At 40.5% G+C, this 19,284-nt stretch overlaps 1 protein-coding gene across 1 annotated transcript in view; it reads left to right on the forward strand.

Moving 5' to 3' along the window:
• ush2a (Usher syndrome 2A (autosomal recessive, mild)) overlaps positions 1-18,069 on the forward strand; it is a 190,074-nt gene extending 172,005 nt beyond the window's left edge. Inside the window, 21 exon segments of the mRNA XM_054614583.1 lie at positions 3,178-3,259; positions 3,367-3,512; positions 3,760-4,063; positions 4,066-4,100; positions 4,282-4,643; positions 4,766-5,135; positions 5,436-5,717; positions 5,821-5,990; positions 7,538-7,868; positions 12,386-12,592; positions 12,759-12,851; positions 13,301-13,446; positions 13,623-13,741; positions 14,037-14,135; positions 14,236-14,412; positions 14,511-14,594; positions 14,971-15,112; positions 15,321-15,408; positions 16,333-16,398; positions 17,322-17,522; positions 17,862-18,069. Of these exon segments, the coding sequence (XP_054470558.1) occupies positions 3,178-3,259; positions 3,367-3,512; positions 3,760-4,063; positions 4,066-4,100; positions 4,282-4,643; positions 4,766-5,135; positions 5,436-5,717; positions 5,821-5,990; positions 7,538-7,868; positions 12,386-12,592; positions 12,759-12,851; positions 13,301-13,446; positions 13,623-13,741; positions 14,037-14,135; positions 14,236-14,412; positions 14,511-14,594; positions 14,971-15,112; positions 15,321-15,408; positions 16,333-16,398; positions 17,322-17,522; positions 17,862-17,951 (3,594 nt within the window). The 3' untranslated portion in view covers positions 17,952-18,069.
• Positions 18,070-19,284: the final 1,215 nt, after the last annotated feature.

The following is a 19,284-nucleotide window of genomic DNA, read 5'->3' on the forward strand; positions in this document are numbered from 1 at the left end:
GAGAAGACAGAATGAGGAAATAAAAGATTGAATAAATTGCTTGCCCTCAATGCTAAGTTGTGTTGAACCATGTGAGATCTGAGGGCTCTTTAATGTATAAATTAGTGACACCTCTTCCTGTCTCTTCTCTTCGTTCACCATCATTGTCTCTGTCTCTTGTTTACATTTTCTTTCCTTTACATCCGTGCAAATCTCTCTGAACCCTCCCTCATCTCTCTCTCTTGACTCCTTGCTCCCTCTCTGTTCTTTTGCATTTGGCATGATTAACTAGTGACTTTGATCATCCACACACATGTTCACTGAATTTAGGCTGACGAGAACCTTTCGCTTTCATATTTTACATTGTAGCTATTCATGTGGTCTTTTCATGGTCTTTTTTTTTCAGAAACAGAAACATAACCATTTATCAAAAGCAGTTTTTGCTGCTACAGTCTTGGTCAATCATTACAGCTATCATTTTGCTGATGCCGCAGCAGAAATGTAAAATCCTTCACTAGAACCAGGTCAATTTATTACAGTGAAATCATAAATACCAAAAATTGCAATATAGCTTTATCCCCACAATCGGTGCTGAAACATCCAAAAAGGCCATTTAATAGCTATGACTGTTTAATATTGCACACATCAAGGTCAGTTGCTCGTATACATAAAGTACAAATGTGATATTATACATAACAGAAACCGTACAAATATAAAGTTGGGAAATTCTATTCCAACTGTATTTTCTATTTTCTATACTCCTGTTTACCTTCACAGCAGTGGATAAATGGATATTAAATTGACCTTATTTATGCCATTTTTTTTTTAGTTATGTGTGGATGTGTTTGGCTAAATATTCCTTAGCATGTGCCTTATGAGAGACTGTGAAAGTGTTTTGTGTGTGTGTCTCTGCACATGTGTATGTATGAGAGAGAAATAGTTATAGAGGGAGCTGTTAATTTAATGTAACAGGAGTGTGTTTTAGTGTTGCACCGTTTGATTACTGCCTTTCTGCGGATCTGTATGTGTGTGTTTGTGTGCACTTAACAGGCTGAGGTGTTGAATTTCATAGCGCTTGATTGTTGAGTGTGTGTGTGTGTGTGTGTGTGTGTGTGTGTGTGTGTGTGTGTGTGTGTGTGTGTGTGTGTGTGTGTGTGTGTGTGTGTGTGTGTGTGTGTGTGTGTGTTGAGTGAGTGTTAGGAGGCCGTTAATGTGGTGTGTTTCAGTGATAAAGTGTTTGAATGTATTGCCATCTAGAGGCGTGTAGCAGAGTCTCCATGCTCCTATAAAAGCTGCCAGCACCAGATGCTGCTATTGACAATGTGCATATGTTAACCGCTTTATAGGCCACATGCCTCACATATTTCACTGGCTTTTAAGGTAGAGAGATCTCTCATTCTCGCTCACTTAATCTGTCTCTCCCTTTTGCCACATCTATCTTTTTTTTCTCTCCCACTGTAGCTTTACTCCATTTTTTTTTTTAACCAATTCACTCAATCTCTCTCTGTCGTACTCTTTCTCACACTCCCCCCTCCTTCTGTCTCTCCTTTTTTTATTTCCCTCATCAGTTATTAACTCACTCACCTCTTTCTCTTTTACATCCCTCTTTTCTCATTGTCTGTCGTACATCGCCTTACTTATGTATACTTCATTTCATTACGATTTATTTTTCTTTTGGCCCTTTATTTCTCACTTCCACCGCCTCGTTCTCTTTCTATCTATCTCCACACTGTGTCTCTCTCTTTGTGTCCCCTCTCTCTCTCTCTCTCTCTCTCTCTCTCTCTCTCTCTCTCTCTCTGCTGAGAAGTGCTGTGATTTGCAGGAGGATTTAGCTCGTGTCTAGGTGTCTAGGGGCTTATTAATCCTATTTTACTATGGATGAAAAACACGTTGGCTCCCAGACATGAAAACAGTGAATACATGCATTCTGGTTGTTGTTCAGACAGTTCATCCTTGGTGCCAGGCTACGGTGATTTGTCAGGGTTTTCATTTGATTCAGCTTGAATTGGAGCTTTTTTGATCCTCTTGCTGCTGCATTGAAGTGGGTTACCAGTTAATCTCTTTACATATGCTTGCTTAACTGAAAGCATACAATCCTGAACAGAAAAAAAAAATGCAGACTCAACACATGAAAAAAATACAGCCTCCTATGTTGTGCAATCACAGAAATATTTCCTCACACACACACACACACACACACACACACACACACACACACACACACACACACACACACACACACACACACACATACAGAAACATCACTCTCATAGCAGCTTTAAAGCTCACAGTCATAAACAAACAGGCAGTCCTGGAGCCTAGTGCTCCCTGACTACCATGTCATCGCACGCCAGGGCCTTTTGAAACAACAGTGTGTCTCTTATCAATTAGTAAATGGTGTTCCCTCTGTATCACACACACACACACACACACACACACACACACACACACACACACACACACACACACAAACACACTGCCCCTGTGTCTGCCAGGGTGTTGGGCTGGGTCCCACTGCCTAAAGCTACTGGCAGGCTCACTCCGCCTGCGTCTCTGTGGGTGTTTTGTGTGTGTGTGTGTGTGTGTGTGTGTGTGTGTGTGTGTGTGTGTGTGTGTGTGTGTGTGTGTGTGTGTGTGTGTGTGTGTGTGTGTGTGTGTGTGTGTGTGTGTGTGTGTGTTTGTGATATGAAAGGGTGCATGTGTGACATAAACACTCAATCTGGAAGCTTTGAATTTACCCATAAGGGACGGCCGTCTGCCTGCCAGTCTCTCTATGTCTGTGCCACTTCTCTGGTGTCTACTTACTTTACCATGGCAGAGCCTGTACGTAAAAATGTTGATATCACAAATCCCATGTCATGTCATCTTAGCTCGCCATTGTTTCAGTGTTCCTTTTCATTCCCCCTTTTAATGAGTAATGCACTGTTTTTTATTCATGCAGGATCTGTTTGTGTAACTAACTCGTTCTCTTCTCTCGCTATGACATGCTACTAAACACTTTGCTGTTTCCTTCTCCGCTCTTTTTTTCATTCTCCTTTTAACTCTTGCCCAATCATTCCTTTGTTTCCCTCTTTTCTCTCCCATACCTCCTCCCTACAACTACCTCTAATCCATCTCTCCTATTTTTTCTTTTTCTTATTTTTCTGCACTCATACTCATTCCATCTCTCCATTTATCATACCTTGGTGTCACTCTTAGGGTTCAGTCCAAGAAGCAACCGTCTATGGTCTTGAACCGTACAGCCAGTATAGTCTACGAGTGGAAGCTGTGAACGAGGCAGGTGGGTTGATTATGATCAGTAACTCATTTAAAAATATCAGGAGTAGATGATATCGCCACTAACCAATGAGGTCCTCCATTGAGCATTGATGTTTTGCAACCTTTCAGGTAGTGTGTCCAGTCCATGGGTTTCCATTAGGACCCTGGAGGCTTCTCCGGCTGGCCTGGCTAACTTCACAGTGGAGCAGAGGGAGCAGGGCAGGGCGTTACTGCTTATCTGGATTCAGCCAAGTACTCCAAATGGAATCATCACGGTACATTGAATACATATACATGGACATACTATGTGCACAGAAATAGACTTGCACCATTACCACATACTTAGAGTACGACATTTTCTTTCTTTGTTCTTCTCACCTGCTTGTCTTCTTCACCCGTCCACTCTGCCAAATATGTCCTCCGTTAACCCACCTACAATACGTCTTCTCTTTCTCTCCTCCTCTCCAACTGCACTGCATGCTTTTCTTTCCTTTTGCCTGCTTTATATCTACGTCTTTCCAGATGTACAACTTGTACAGTGAGGGGAACCTGGAATTCAGCGGACTATTGCGCAACTTCCTGTTTCGTCGTTTGGAGCCATGGACCGCGTATTCTTTGATACTTGAAGCTTGCACCTCGGCAGGCTGCACACGCACCCCACCCCAGCATGTCACCACAGCAGCAGCTCCACCTGCTTTCCAGCCCCCTCCCAGGTCTCTCTTCATTGGCCCAGACCGTGTGGCACTTACCTGGGGCCCTCCCTCCCAGCCCAATGGTCCAATTGAAGAGTATTTCTTAATTGGGAGAAGTCTGGAGGAAGTGGGAGAGAAAGAACTAATGAAGAGGATATTGAAAGGGGAAAGGTTGGTGAAACTAAGGACACATCTATTAAGTTATTGGAATTGACTTTAAAGTTCATGGTCGGTTTGACCATTTGTCATTGATTGAATACTAATATGCCGAATCTATCCATGAAAATGGGAGTCATCAAATAAGAATAGTGTTCCTACCGTACAACTCATTAACCTTTATCATCCCCAAAAGGTGCTGTACAGAGAATCATCCCAACAACATGCTGACTCCGTCTCGTATACAGTGACTGGTCTGCGTCCCTGGACACAGTACCAATTCAGTGTCCGGACTCACAACCCCGCTGGACACACCCTGAGCCCCTGGGTAACTGTGACAACCAGACAGGCCCCTCCTCGTGGTCTAGCTCCCCCAACGGTGAGTCACCTCCAAGGTCGGCCCAGTGAGGTGTTGGTGTCCTGGACCCCTCCTTTGGAGCCCAACGGGATTCTTCAGTCCTACAGAGTTCAGAGAAACAACGTCAGTTTCTCATTTAGTTTTGACCCTACTGTCGTCAGCTACACCGACGAAGACCTCCTGCCGTTTTCAACGTATAGGTAATGCTTGTCTTTACTCATACCATTGTGTTTTCTCAGGTTAACTAACCTGAATGCTTCTTTGTCGGGATTCCAAATAACCTCAAGCTAATTAATATTTTTGATATTATTCTTTTTTGCAGCTACTCAATCATAGCCTGCACATCTGAGGGATGCATCACCAGCTCTCATACAAACATCACAACTCTAGAGGCTCCACCTGCCACAGTGGAAGCTCCCACTGCGGACAGCATCACATCCAATAGTATAAACGTTTCCTGGAGTAAACCACTGACACAGAATGGAGAGGTGACTGAATATGTGCTGAAATTGAACAATGAAGAAAAATATCGTGGGAGAGAACTAAATACAGTGTTGTCAGATCTGCGGCCACACACGTCATATCATCTGGTCCTTTTGGCTTGTACCAACGGTGGCTGCACGGCCAGCGCCACAATGTCCATAGAGACTGAGGAGGCTCCTCCCATTGGCCTGCTCGCCCCGACTCTCAAGGTGTGTTTGTTTATCTTAGACTTCCAGTGAAACCTCTGTTACTAGGTGTGCAATACCTAAATCTATAGATTTCAATCCAGAAGTAGGCTGGAAAGCAAAATGGACTTGCTTTGAAATTTCACCACTCAACAAAGAGAATTTCAAGTCAGTAGCACTTAGTCTCTTGCAAAACTTTGAAAAACCAATTTTCTTTGATAACTCTTTTATTAATATTATTATTTGGTGAGATCTGTTGAGTTTTTAAATTTGTAATACTACTTGTAGCTCTGTTTGATGTGAACTTTGACCTTTCCCTTGAAGGTCACTGGTCCAGAGTCAGTGGAGGTGAGCTGGAGACCACCGGTGCACCCTAATGGCATTATAAAGGGTTATGAACTCCGCAGAGATGGTGAGGTGATCTATGTCGGCGCTGAGACCCATTACCACGACTTCACACTGTTGCCAAGTGTAGAATACAGCTACGTTGTCAGGGCCAACAACAGCAAAGGGGCAGTGAGCAGCACAGCAGCCACAGCAAAGACTCACCCGTCAGCTCCTTCCGGTGTCGGTCTTCCCACACTGACGCCTCTGGGACCAAGCCAGGTGAGTCACCCATCTATCTACCATATATTCAGTCCAAATAATTAAATGCTGAATCTTGACATCACAAAGGTCTCTAAATGTTTTATGCTGTTTGTGTTTCCAGTTGAGAGTAGGTTGGAGTACTCCAGCCCGTCCTAATGGAGACATTGAGAGTTACACTGTGTACCAAAGAGATCCAGTCCAACTCAGAATCACCAGCATTGTGTTCACTCCAGAGGACGGAGACTTCTCGGGCCGACACACCACTCTGCGTGGGCTGGCTCCTTACCACAGGTCGGTCAAAGCAGATCTCTACCACAGTTAACTTTTTCATGCAGCAGTTTATGGATGAAATGTATGGCACATGTATAAGTAAAAATAATATGTAGTTTTTTTTATTTATTAAAAAGTTGAAGGTTTGAAGATTTACATTTTTATTAATCTGCATTGCCTAAATATACTGAACTATACAGGTTCCTATTTCAATGTGTAATAAATACTGTAATGAAGGAAATGTGGGGAGGAATACCAGATACGAAGGGAACAGAGTGCCATCTCTTGGTAACAAAAAAAACATTTTTTTTTTCACAAACCACCACAACCCAGGCACTGATGTACTGTTAATACCAGAGCTAGATTCACCTCGTTCTCATTTCCCTCAAGTTAATAACCCTCACTTTCAAATCAGCCGGTGAAAGTTACCTAGGGCTGCAACAATGAATTGATTAGATTTTGTCTGTAAAATAAATCGTCAACTATTTTGATCATCAGTATATTGGTTTGAGTAATTTTATTTCAGATTCCAGCTTTTCACATGTTAATATTTTCTGGTTTCTCTGATCCTCTATGACACTAAATTCAATATCTTTGAAATGTGACCAAAACAAGACATTATTTCCTGAGATTAGATTTATAGACTAAACTACTATTGAATCATCAATAAAGCCCTAACTTTAACATATATTGGTATTATATATTAAATATATTATATATATAATAAATCCCAGAAGAATGACTCATTTCAATACTGGAGCAAATGATCTACCTCAAAAACAATTTACATGTTCTTTCACTGGCTGGTATAATTGACCTCTTCAACAAGTCAAATTAGGATACCAATGCACTTGACAGGAGTGTAGACCATAGACTAAACTATATATTTATCTATGTCTATGTGTGTGAGGCTGCATATGCATGTTCAGTCGTGTGTGTCTATTCCTGTGTGTACATGTGTGCTTAAAGGTGTGGTTGTTTATGTGTGAGCGTGTGTATGTGGTGATAAGATTCAGATAATAAAAGCTCATCAGCCTTATCATCTAAAGATCGCTCCCCCTCTCTCTGATGACCTTCTATCCGTTCAACTCATCTTCATCACCTTCTCTCTCTATTTCTCTCCCTCATTCCTCTCTGTCATCTTTCAAATAAGTTACTTCGTGATGTTGGTTTTCTGCTTGTAGTCGGGTAAGGCTCAATGGACATATGGTGGAGACAGGCAATATTTCAAACAGGCTGTTAGTTACTTGATTTTTTAATGCTTGTTTTCTATATATAGCCCCAAATTACTAAATTTGTGATTTTCAAGAGACAGCTAGTCATATCATAATCCAAACATTTCAAATAGTTTGTTGATTTGTAAGGTATTTATCTGATTGTCAGTGCATGTTTTACCAGATTTAGGTCTTGTGTAAACTACACTCGCAGTACACTGGCATCACGGTCAAAAATGTATTTAATTTAATTATCTAAGTTACATGTGTTCTTACCCCACAAGTGTCTCTAACACAATACACAAGGTGCACTAATTATTGCATCTAAAAACATTTCCTTAAATGTGTGTGTAGGTATGAAGTGAGGGTGGAGGCATGCACTGCGCTGGGCTGCTCCTCCAGTGACTGGGCATCTGTACTCACTCTGGAAGCTCCCCCTGCTGGACAAACAGCGCCACTGTTAGACCTTCAGCCTGACATGAACACAGGCCTACAGACCACCTTTCTGCTCACCTGGTCCCCTCCAGCTGAGCTAAATGGTAGAGTCCTCCATTACGAGGTGTACCGCAGACTGGACCATACCACTGATATCCACGGACGTGATGCCGCAGCACTTGTTTACAGGAATATCTCTACTGCTTGCAAAGACGAAGCACTCCAGCCGTATACTGTATACCAGTACCAGGTACAATGCTTTGTGCATTCAAATGTGTTGTGTGTGTGTGTGTGTGTGTGTTTGTGCATTGTGTGTGTGTGTGTGTGTGTGTGTGTGTGTGTGTGTGTGTGTGTGTGTGTGTGTGTGTGTGTTGTTTTGTTTTGAAAAAACACAAATGCTTACTTGTTAGTTCTGGTAAATTCCAACTGACGGAACTAATATTTATCCAGATCTGAGAGGAAATGGAAGACAATCCTTCTGTAGTCCCAAAAAACACAAACATGACCTTGATTTTTTTGATGCAACCTTGAGGTTTTAAATAGCTTTCTTATTTGTATTAAAAAGTATAAATCAACATTTTACTTTTATCTTGAAAAACAAATAGAATAGATGTATGTCTTCAGGAAAATAGTATACAATCCTAAACCTGAAGGGCAACTGAAAAATAATAATCAACACCAAAAGTCAAATGGATTCTGCATTTACAGATTTATGAAAACTTCTTGTTCCCTGCAGTGAATGTAGAAATGTAGTTTTATTGTGATCTGTGAAACTAATTCGGAGTTGAGATCTTGATGTGATCATCTGAAGATGTGGCCTGCTTTCACAATGAAATGTTTTCCAAAAGTCCGGTCACACACACATACACAGATATCATGCACACACCTCAAGTGATACAGTGATACATACACGCCAGCATACACAGACATCCACACACAGCCAGGTAATCCGACAGGTGTTAAATGGTGGGGTCCATATTCCTGCTGTTGTGCAGTACGCTAATTGACAGGCTAGCCCTTTGGAAGCAACAATAACATTAGCATTCCTGCCTGTCAGACGTACGAGCCGAGGCCAGAGAACCTGTGTAATTGATTGAGTTTGCCTGATTGTGGTGCCGTCTTTATTTACGAGGTCCTAATTTATGACAGGAATAGGGAGGGAGGGAGGAGCTTTGGGAGATGACGGGCGGGCAACAGAGCCATTAATCACTGGGCCCTCAGAGCACCCCACTTCCTGATTACCAGCCAGCCAATCGAATTAACTGTTAGCCCCCTTGGTAACAGAGCTTGTATTGGAAAGACCTTTTAATGGTGACCGCTACACGTCCCCTGAGGATTTGTCAGTGGGGTACGTGGACAAGGTGGTGTTATGTGTGTGATGTCCATGCACACAGTGGTACTCTGTGTGTTTGTTTGTGTGTCCATATAAACATCTGAGAGTGTCACAGACAGAAAAGCAAAGATAATGTTTACATTTTTGGATTAGTCATTTCTCTCAATTTTCAACTATAAGCTATATTTTCTCTGCGCCTGTCCGTCTACCAATCTTTTAGTCAATCCTTTTATCTACCCACCTGTCTGCCTTTCTATCTATCTGCGTGGCTTTATTTTTATTTAGCTGTTAATCTGTCTATGTACCTATCTGGCTCTCATCCTTTCTCTCTGTGTTTCTGGCGTACACAAGGACGATAAGTCAGTTCAGTTTAGCACACCACAGTGCAGAGAGAGAAATCATATTAGGCTAATTACACTGGGTCATAAGCTCCTATTGACAGCTTTATGCTTGGTTTTAATTACTGCCCACTTTCACACAACTTAGCCCCTTCACCCCAAGTAGATGCACCCGCCAAGTAGCTCTCTGGGCCAATCAGAGCACCCGAATTGAGTCCGCAGTCAAACCGTCCAATAAAAATGCTCAAATACTCACTGGTAGCTTCCTGAAGTCGTTTGTTGCCATGGCGGCACATTTGCTGCCATGGCAGCTAACGGGGTATATTTTTATTTTGTGTCTAATAAGCCAAACCACGGCCCAATAGGAGGAGAGAGGACAAGAGACGGGAGCAAGCAGTAAAAAGTCTGTAGATGATTTAAGGACGAAGAGATGAGTTCTACCTTTTAGCACTGGATCAAGGGCAAGGTGATCTGGACTGACTTTAGTTTTGAACTTTTTCTCTCTGTTCTGTCTATGTGGCACAAACTTCTTAATCAAGCCCAAAAGCCTTGCGTCACGTTTAGGCTTTTAATGTGTTGCTACTAGGGGAAGAACATTGTTGTTGCTGGGTAGAAATATTTTATAGCTGCAGTTATGATGTTATGTGTTGGCAGGAGCATAGTTGATTGAAAATCTTTTAAGCAACAAGTCAAGCCACAGTTCTTGAGTCAGAACTACACATGTAATGGAAAACTTTTTCTTTCACCTTTTTCTCTCTGGATATTTAACCAGACATGTTCTTTCCTTCCTACGTACTTGTTCCATTAATATCAGGCTGCAAATGTGCTGACAATTCAGACATAGCTTGTTGATCACAAGTTATCAATGTTACAATTAAAGGTACAATCAAGACATTTTTAGTATAATTACATAACATGCTAACATACAGACACATTCAGAAGAAATACAAGCTCAGTTTTTTTTTTAGAAGCCAAACTCACTCCCTGTTGGTGCTGTTAATATCATGCTAATATTATTTACATTACTGAAATTCTTTATAAGCAGGAACAATTCATTTACATCTTTATGATGTAAATGGGCCAGATTTGAACAAGTTTTCCTCAGAAGACAAAGTATAGTTTATCCATCATTTTGATAGACACTTAAAAACTTCAAAAACGTTTGTTTTTATTTTTCTGAAGGATTTTCTCTTCAATTTGTCATTTTTATCTCTTTTTTTAGTATTTTAGAGAAATCTGTTATTCTCTCAGCTGATGTTTAGTTGCAGTCTTCATTTTCTGTATGAATACATTATTATCCAAGCTTGAACTTCACCTTTTGAGCTCTCCTGCACTCTGAATGAATGCACCTATAAGAAATACACTGTTTGTGTACTTAGCTACCTTTTTCAGTACATCCAGTTGATCCTGGATCAACTTTGGCCTCAACTCACTGCATTGGAAAGTGACATACATTCATTATTAATACCAGGTAGAACACCTTGCAACATGTTTTTTAAAGATTGGACAAACTTTGCTATTAAAGTTGGCGGTATTGAGGTGAAGCAAAAAAATATTTCAGTCTTAATAAATCTGGACTTTAAAATCCTGCCTCGAAGAAGAATAAATGCAGTGGGTCTGGCAAGCCTTCAAACAGGACTTCCTGATTCATATTTCTTCTTCTTACAAGCAACCTAAAGCCAACCAAACCTACATCAATGCAGACCATTGCAGTGTTTTACTCAAAGGTTGCTGTCATCTGAATGCACCATTAATGAACCAGTTGGTCATTTCATTCAGATTTCAGGTTGAAACACAAACAAGGTACAGCAAAAATATGTGCCATAAGTGAAAAGAGAATGGAACAGGTTAGAAGGAAAAGTGCAGTATGAGCTGGTGTTGTTGTTGTGGGCCACAACAATGACCAATCACATCCGATCCTCTCATCCCCTTTAAATGCTACAGACAGTTTTAAGAGCCAGTGAGCGAGTCCATGAACGAAACTAGTCAAGTCACACAAAAATAACACACATTACCCCAAAAACGCGTTCAAGGACAGATGTGTCCCTTTTTGAGTTTAATGGATCAGACACTAAAATGTTGTTTTTTTGTGACCTGATTTAATAAGTGACTATAAAAGTTTCCTCCCTCATATCTGGATGCATTTGCATTCACACAATGATACAACTCCTACTGAGAAAAAAACAATCTTATCTGCAGAACTAAACCTATCACATATATCCAAACAGGTACGTTTGGAACCGAAAAAATTTGAAAACAGCATAGCTCAAAATCTCTCTTGCTCTGTCCAGCCTTCCTCCTGTCCTCCTCATTCCCAGTCTCTCCATCTTCCATTCTTCCTTCCCCTCTCCAATCTCAGTCCATCTGCGCTGTCACTTAGATCAATCAGTCTGATTGATCACAGCCTAATTGACTATTATTGAGGTTAATTCAACTCTTAACACACTTGCATGCACAAGCATACACACACAAAACTCGCCATCACAGCTACAAACAACACATCACACACACACACACACACACACACACACACACACACACACACACACACTTACAGACACACACATTCACCAGTAAAGCTAAGACCCATCCATCTGCCTTCTGCACTACTTCTGACAGGCTACAGATGACTTACACATGCAAATCTCCACCCTGCCTGACCCTGTGCTGTGTACACCCTCTAATTATACCCAACACAAGCACACAAATAAGATTACTCTGTGTTTGTGTGCGGGTGTGTGTGCGTGTATGTGTGCGTGTGTATGTGCGTGTGTTAGTGTGTGTGAATAACTCCTTGATGAAGGTGAAAAGTAATTGTCATGCAGATATGTTCCTGTTGGGTTGCATGTTGAAAAGGTTTTGCTCTCACTGGTGATGGTAGTTTTGATGGATGGTCCAATGAATTGACTTATATCATTTTGGTTGTCTGGTGGATACTGGGTAATTAAGAGAAGCTTTCATCATTAAGAGTTAATAAAATGCATCTAAAATTCTAATGACTGGAGAAAAAAGTTGTCTGGATTTCACTCTGTCTCAGATGTTTGTGTGAATTGAATTTCATCATATTATTAATTTATGTGTGGTTTTGTCCGACAGGTGTGGGCAGTGAATTCTGCCGGTCGTTCTGCCAGTCCGTGGGCCAGTGCGCGAACAGGACCTGCCCCACCCGAGGGTGTAGGCCCACCTATTTTCCTGCGTGTTTCAGCAACCTCAGCACTAGTGAACATCCGTCCTCCAGCCCGACCCAATGGGATTGTTAGCCTTTACAGAGTGTTCTCAGTGAACCACAACAACCACACTCTGGTGAATTATAATACTGCTTTTCTACCCCTTTCTGTGATCCCTCACACTCATTCTCTCTTCTCTCTCCTATTTTGAATTCTTCCTCCTGACCCAATATTTGCTTCTCAATTTTATGACCACCTAAAATATAAACATATCTCACACTCTTACCTTCCCTTTCCTGCAGCTCTCAGAGGGAACATCCCCTCAGCAGACACTCCATGGTTTACATCCTTACACTCAGTACTGGGTTGGAGTAGAGGCCTGCACATGTTATCAGGTAATAGTAGTGTGTACTAGTACATAACAGCTGCACTTTGTCATTAAAGTGAGATTACAGATTCTGTCTGATTTGAAATATTTGTAGATACAGTAAATTAATTGGAGGATAATCCATTTGTCTTAACTTGTTAGTCATTGTAAAGAAAAGATGGTCTCCAGTTTGAGTCCTATCACTGATCTGGAGATTGTATTGTCTGGTAGACCAAATTACATGAGATTGTTATGGTCACAATGTTGCGTTAGTTATGTTGCATTTGTTTTCTTGCTGCTTGCCTTAGATTATTGTGATAGTTTTACCGTTACTCTTTTAATTGAAAAACATCTCCCTGAACTAAATGTTAACATATTGTGTTCATAGGTTTTCTTTGAATTCTGGGATTCGACACAGTTGTCGTTCACTCAGTAATACTACGCACTTTTGAACTGTCTGTTTTGAACATTTGACAGTGCTGTAGCCAGGGTCCACTCAGTGAGCTCCACACCCTGGCTGCCCCCCCGGCCCAGCAGCCTCCTCCTCGCCCCGTCACCCTGACCTCCCACTCTGTTCAGCTGGAGTGGGCTGAGCCTCTGGCACCTAATGGAGTTATTGAGAGGTTGGTAAAAAATATATAAAGTGCACATTGTTCAGTGTATTTCCAACATACTGAAGTAAAAAGAAAAACTGTTAGCCATCACATTTCATTATGAGTGAGACAGAAGACATGAACAGATGCACATATCACTCTCGCTCACTTACTCTCTCTCTTTCTTTCTTTCTCTCTGTTTCCAGCTGTGAACTACATCTCAGATCACCTTGCCCACAGCCTCCCCAGCCTGTTCCCCTCACTTGCATTGAAGGGCCAATAGAAATCTGTTTCTTTGGCAAAAAGAGGAGCTACAATGTGACAGGTCACTCAGTGGTTATGTCAAGTCAAGATGTTTTTAAAATACATAACACTAAGTTGTCCTGACACGCTTTCCAGTAAAAGTTATATTTGCAAAAGTACCTAGACTAGAATAAGAAAGAGGAACAATGACCACAATAATATAAAATGTAAAGTGTAAAAGCAGTTTATAAAATATAAATATTAAAAAAGGATAACCACTAATTATAAGGACTAGGAGAGTTAATGGCATAGTGTTGTTGTCTGTCTGTCTGTGTTCTGTATTTTGTGTGAATAAACAACTGAACTAATCTGTGCAGGTCTCCAGCCGTACTCCACCTATCAGCTGAGAGCTGCCTGCTTCAACAACATGGGCAGCACTGCCTCCAACTGGACCAATGTTACGACACTCAGTGAAGGTAACAAATGTGTCCCATCCCTCAACTATCCCAGCTAACTAGTCCTAAGAAACATAAACACACAACCAAACTATCTCCCCCTCTCTCTCTCTCCCTCCAGCCCCACAGTATGTGTCTCCTTTCCTGGTGGACAGTAACCTGACAGTTATTTTTCTGGACTGGACCGGCTCCTTCTCCCTCAACGGGTACCTGAAGGAGTTTAGTGTGACAGAGAGCCGCCTGAGGGTTTATACTGGTTTCTACAGCTATCTCCATGTTCCACGCACCTCACAGAAAAGTGAGAACACACACATACATACATATCCATTTACAAATGTATACAAAGTGGTAACAAAGGTTTATATGCACTTTTTCTCTCTATCGCTCTTCCCTTAGCTCTGTCATTTCAGGTGACTTGTACCACAAACAGTGGCAGCGCCAGTACTCCCACCATCAGATATAGTCCTGCAACAGGCCTAGGTAACGTAAACACACACACGCGCACGCACACACACACACACACATAAACACACACACACACACACGCACGCACACACACACACACACACACACACACACACACATTGTTGGAATTAGTTTTCGTGTAAAATCAGACCCGAATCTGAATTTTCCTCAGCGATTCAGGAATCAGCTTTATCTTTCTCTCACGTCCTCTTCCTCATTTCATTTCAGTGCAACTTTATTGGCATTATGTTTTGTAAAAAATATTTCAAATCATATACACTATAATACATATGCAGAGTAAGGTAATTAAAAGTGAATGCAAGAAATACAAAGACAGTACATGGAATGAACCATATAGTTAAACGCATAACTTATTTATCTTCCTCTGCAGGTCCTCCTGAGCCTGAAGACATCGGTAAAGAGGGCATCAGCATGTCAGCGTCACCGGTTTACTCTGAGCTGTGGTTCATCTTGTTGTTAGCCCTGCTGGGTCTATTTCTGCTAGCCATACTGCTGGGCCTAGTGCTACAAAGGTATACTTATTTTAAATACTGTGTAAAAGCTGTACGGCATAAATCCAGTAGAATAGAATTTCTTCCCCTCAGGTACTCTGCACTGGATAACATTTAACTGCACTAAGACATAAAACTGAGCATAACTTGTCTTTACAAAGCTTAAAAAACGGTTTAATCCAAAGAAGAACAAGAACAAAAGGGTGTGGATGATTTTTCTCCCCTTTAGAGCCCTGAGGAAGAATCCATCAGCCAGAGAGCGCCCCCCGCTGGTCATGCTTCAGAAGACAAGGAAGGCTGCGGGAGAGACGTACACGGTGAGAGGAGCAACTCAGTGAACGAGAATGACAAGATGGTTGAAATAGCAGTAACAATGAGAGAGAAAGAGAGAGGTAGTCGGGTTTACAAAGAGGTACAAGCATAAGAAAAGTGAGGGGGGATAAAACAGAGGACTGTATCATAGGTGTTTTGTTTGATTTAATGAACTCACTAGGCTTTATCAAAACAATTCTTTGCTGCAGATTGTACTTTTCTTTTTTTTTTAAATGATGTCTTTGCAAGAGCGGCTGTGTCTTGATCTCTGCTCCACCAGAGGGGGCTGAAACAGCAACTGTAACTGGAAAGCTGTTCTCTGAATAGAAATGAGGTTTTGTGATACCAGTGAGTGACTGGTTCAGTTTTACCAGTATTTTTACACGCGTGTGTGCCCTTGTTAAATCTTTTCTACACAAGGAGTTTCGAAACATAAACATAGCAGTAAAAATTCCTGAAACTCGAGTTTTCATTTGTTTGATGTTTTTACATTAACCAAACTCTTAAATAGGTTTATGCAGCTGTTTTTATCATGCCTATGAAAAAAAGCATTTTAAAAATGGGAACATTTAATCCGATATATTCAAGTTTGTCACCCCTGTTTATCTCCCCGATCACTCATTACAAATAACTACCAATAATACTGCTACTCAAACTAAATGATCCACCTTAATCCACTAGTTGATTAATTACTTCATTCATTCACATCTTTCTACCCCCTCCCATTAAAGTCTTACTACTTTTAATTTAATTTCGCCCACGTATTTTCCAAAAATAATTTTTGCTCTGTTTTTGTTCTTTCATTTTCTTTTTTATATGCGTCTTCTCTGTCTCTCCTCCTTCCTCTTCTCTCTCTCTCTCTCTCTCTCTCTCTCTCTCTCTCTCTTTCTCTCTCTCCCTCTTTATCTCTCTCTCTGTCTCTCTCTCAGAGGCCCTGTCCTGAGTTGTGCTCTAAACATCACTCCAGCTCTGTGCTGCTCCCCAATCGTCCCACAGTAAGACTGTTCTCTATATTTACTGACCAATCCCTAAATGTTTATTTTATTGTCCCCCTGCAGTTTGACACTGTAGCAGACTGTGTTGAGATCAGCAACGTTATACTTAAAAACTACACTGTGTACTCTGAGGTATGGGATATCGTGAATTTGTTTGGGAGCCTTTCCACGCATGTCTGTTTTGTTTGTGAATGCATGCTTTGTGTGTGTGTGTGTGTGTGTGTGTGTGTGTGTGTGTGTGTGTGTGTGTGTGTGTGTGTGTGTGTGTGTGTGTGTGTGTGTGTGTGTGTGTGTGTGTGTAATAAGATTATCATAAATGTAAGATATGTTGTACAGTTTTTCTGGTTTCCTTTAGTGCGGTTTTGATTTTGTATTTGCCTCAAATAAAATCATCTGATATATCCAAAGTTTACAGCAGCAACTATGAAGCCAGAGTTCATGGAACTTCATCTGCCAATGAAAATTGCGTGTTCTTTATCTTAATCTTGTACTTTTTTATGGCTCAAGATAAATACCTTTTATGTACATCTGCTGTGCATTTGTGAATCTTGAACTCAGTCCCAGTCAAACATAATATTTAAGTGTGATACATTATTTGAATTACCATTTGAAAGGCAACAGAATGATATATTTACCTCACCTCCTCCTAGATTTAGTTGATATATAACAAAAATATACATAACACACAAATGCTGCATTTGAGCTTTGAAACAACATATTTATTGGATGAAATGTTTAACTTGTTTTGTTTCTTACTAGTTTTAAGTTAAAGAAACTGTTCTTCTCACATTATGTGGGGTTTTTTTCTCTTATTAAAAACTACAGCAAGCATGGGAAGATGGTTTGCAAGAATATGAAGTATATGATTTGTAATATGATCTTTTAAATCAGTGTCTGACTAAAAAATACATATATTCATTCAGGGTCTGACAGACACAAAGATAGTCGGTAGCAGCTCACGGTTCAGCCCCATGTCTGTCCTGAGGGTCCCGAGCCAGACAGACCTCACTCAGGCCTACTCCCAGCATTCCCTGCACCGCAGCGTCAGTCAGCTGATTGACAGGAAGTCACTGATGATGGAGGAAGGAAGCTGGGACAACCCACTGGGACATGATTCTGGACTGGTGAGGATTTCAATTCAATTCAATTCAGTTTATTTGTTTTGTATAGCCCAGAATCACAATGGGATGGGGGTATGGGGATATGTTTATGTCAAATGATGTTATATGTTGAAATAACTGTCCTGACTGACTTTAATTTATGGTAACAGCTCCATCAGGAATACCAGGTGCATTTACTCTAAGGTCAAGAATTCATTTAGGTTCTGAGAAATCATTTGTTGGAAACTGGCAGTCGAGTAAAGGGAAAGACTCTCCAGCTCTTCTGTCAAAAGATACCAAAAAACTTTAATGTTGTAGGCTTTCTAGTTTAAACTTATTGTGATCTCATGTGTTCTCTTTCAGTATGTGGAGGAAGACGAGTTTGTGGATGCAATCAAGGCCTTAAGATCTGTGAAAAATGAGCAAACCATGTTCACTGACACTCATCTTTAGGATCCCTACATCTCATCAGGTATCACAGTCGCAAATCAGACCTAGTTTCATACCAAGACTGCAAATTATACATACCTGATATCTGGTGTTAGCTAACAACAGACGGGGCTTCTAACAGGCCTGGGAAGTATGGAAAGTTATTTAGACAAATTACAATGCTTGAAATCTGATTTAGAAGATAGGTTAAAAGAAATTTACAGCATTGAGGACTAATCATTGTTTTGATTATGTCCAAAATGCACTGTTAAAGTGTTAATAATTATTAACGATGTTCAGTTCCAAAGACCTGAGAAGAACGGGGATGATTGTGGTTGTTTTACTGCAGCATTCATGTCAAACTATATTAAAACAGGTGTCTTAGCCCACCGCGTGTCTGACCCCCTGTAGGGATTAATAACGTGAGTAGAGGCAGGAATCCAACATCCATGAATACAGTCTAGATCTAGACCCTGTCAGCTGTGATCAATTCCTTTTCAGATAAAGAACCAGATTGTATTTGACTGTATTATGAGTCACTGTCTCTGCTTGCCAACTGTTTAGTTTAGTCATTTCGAAAATGTAGAAATATCAGCTATAGCAGATTCGCTTCTCACTATTTGGTATTCTAGAAATCAATTAATATCAAAGGTTTTAGTTAAATACATTATCAGCAGCAGTAGTCCTTTAGTTGTATTAAGACACATGGCCTTGGTGTTAGTTTTATAACAAAAAAAAATGCCAACTGTTTTTTTATTATTGTGTTAAAATGTGGCTGGGAATCACTGATGTGCCGTCTGATTGTTGTGAATATGTGATGTAACTTGAAAGCCCAATCTGAGATTCTTTTTTTACCATATCAGTTGTTGAGTTACACTTTACTGCGATTTAAATCATGAAATTAAGCTTTGTTCAACTAGTGAAGTTGATTGTATTTGTTTTATTTCATAGTTTTGCTGTCAATGGAGTTCAGACTCTGTGTTGTTTGTCTGTGGCCTAATTATGATCAAGAATGCAATCAGTTTAAGAATGATAACCAATCACAGCTATTTCCTGTTTTGGTGTTACAGCAGGAATGAAACCGTTTAGATTTAGATTCCACAAATTGGGCCTTTAATTTTCAAGTGAAACATCATAGAAACAGTATTTATGACAACAAGATGTTGAATTTCTGTGTAGTGTTGAAGAGTTTTTGTGTACAAAGTTGAAGCCTACTGTATTTGTTATGAAACCTTTTATTTTTTACACTGGCAGTATTATTTATGGTTGTATAAAAAAAAAAGTCGTATTTATAGATGAGTCATTGATCAGTGTTTCTGTTTTTCTGAGGAACCATAAAGAATGGTTAGAAAAATAT

This window comes from Anoplopoma fimbria, chromosome 2, assembly GCF_027596085.1.
Source record: "Anoplopoma fimbria isolate UVic2021 breed Golden Eagle Sablefish chromosome 2, Afim_UVic_2022, whole genome shotgun sequence".
NCBI classification, from domain to species: Eukaryota; Metazoa; Chordata; class Actinopteri; order Perciformes; family Anoplopomatidae; genus Anoplopoma; species Anoplopoma fimbria.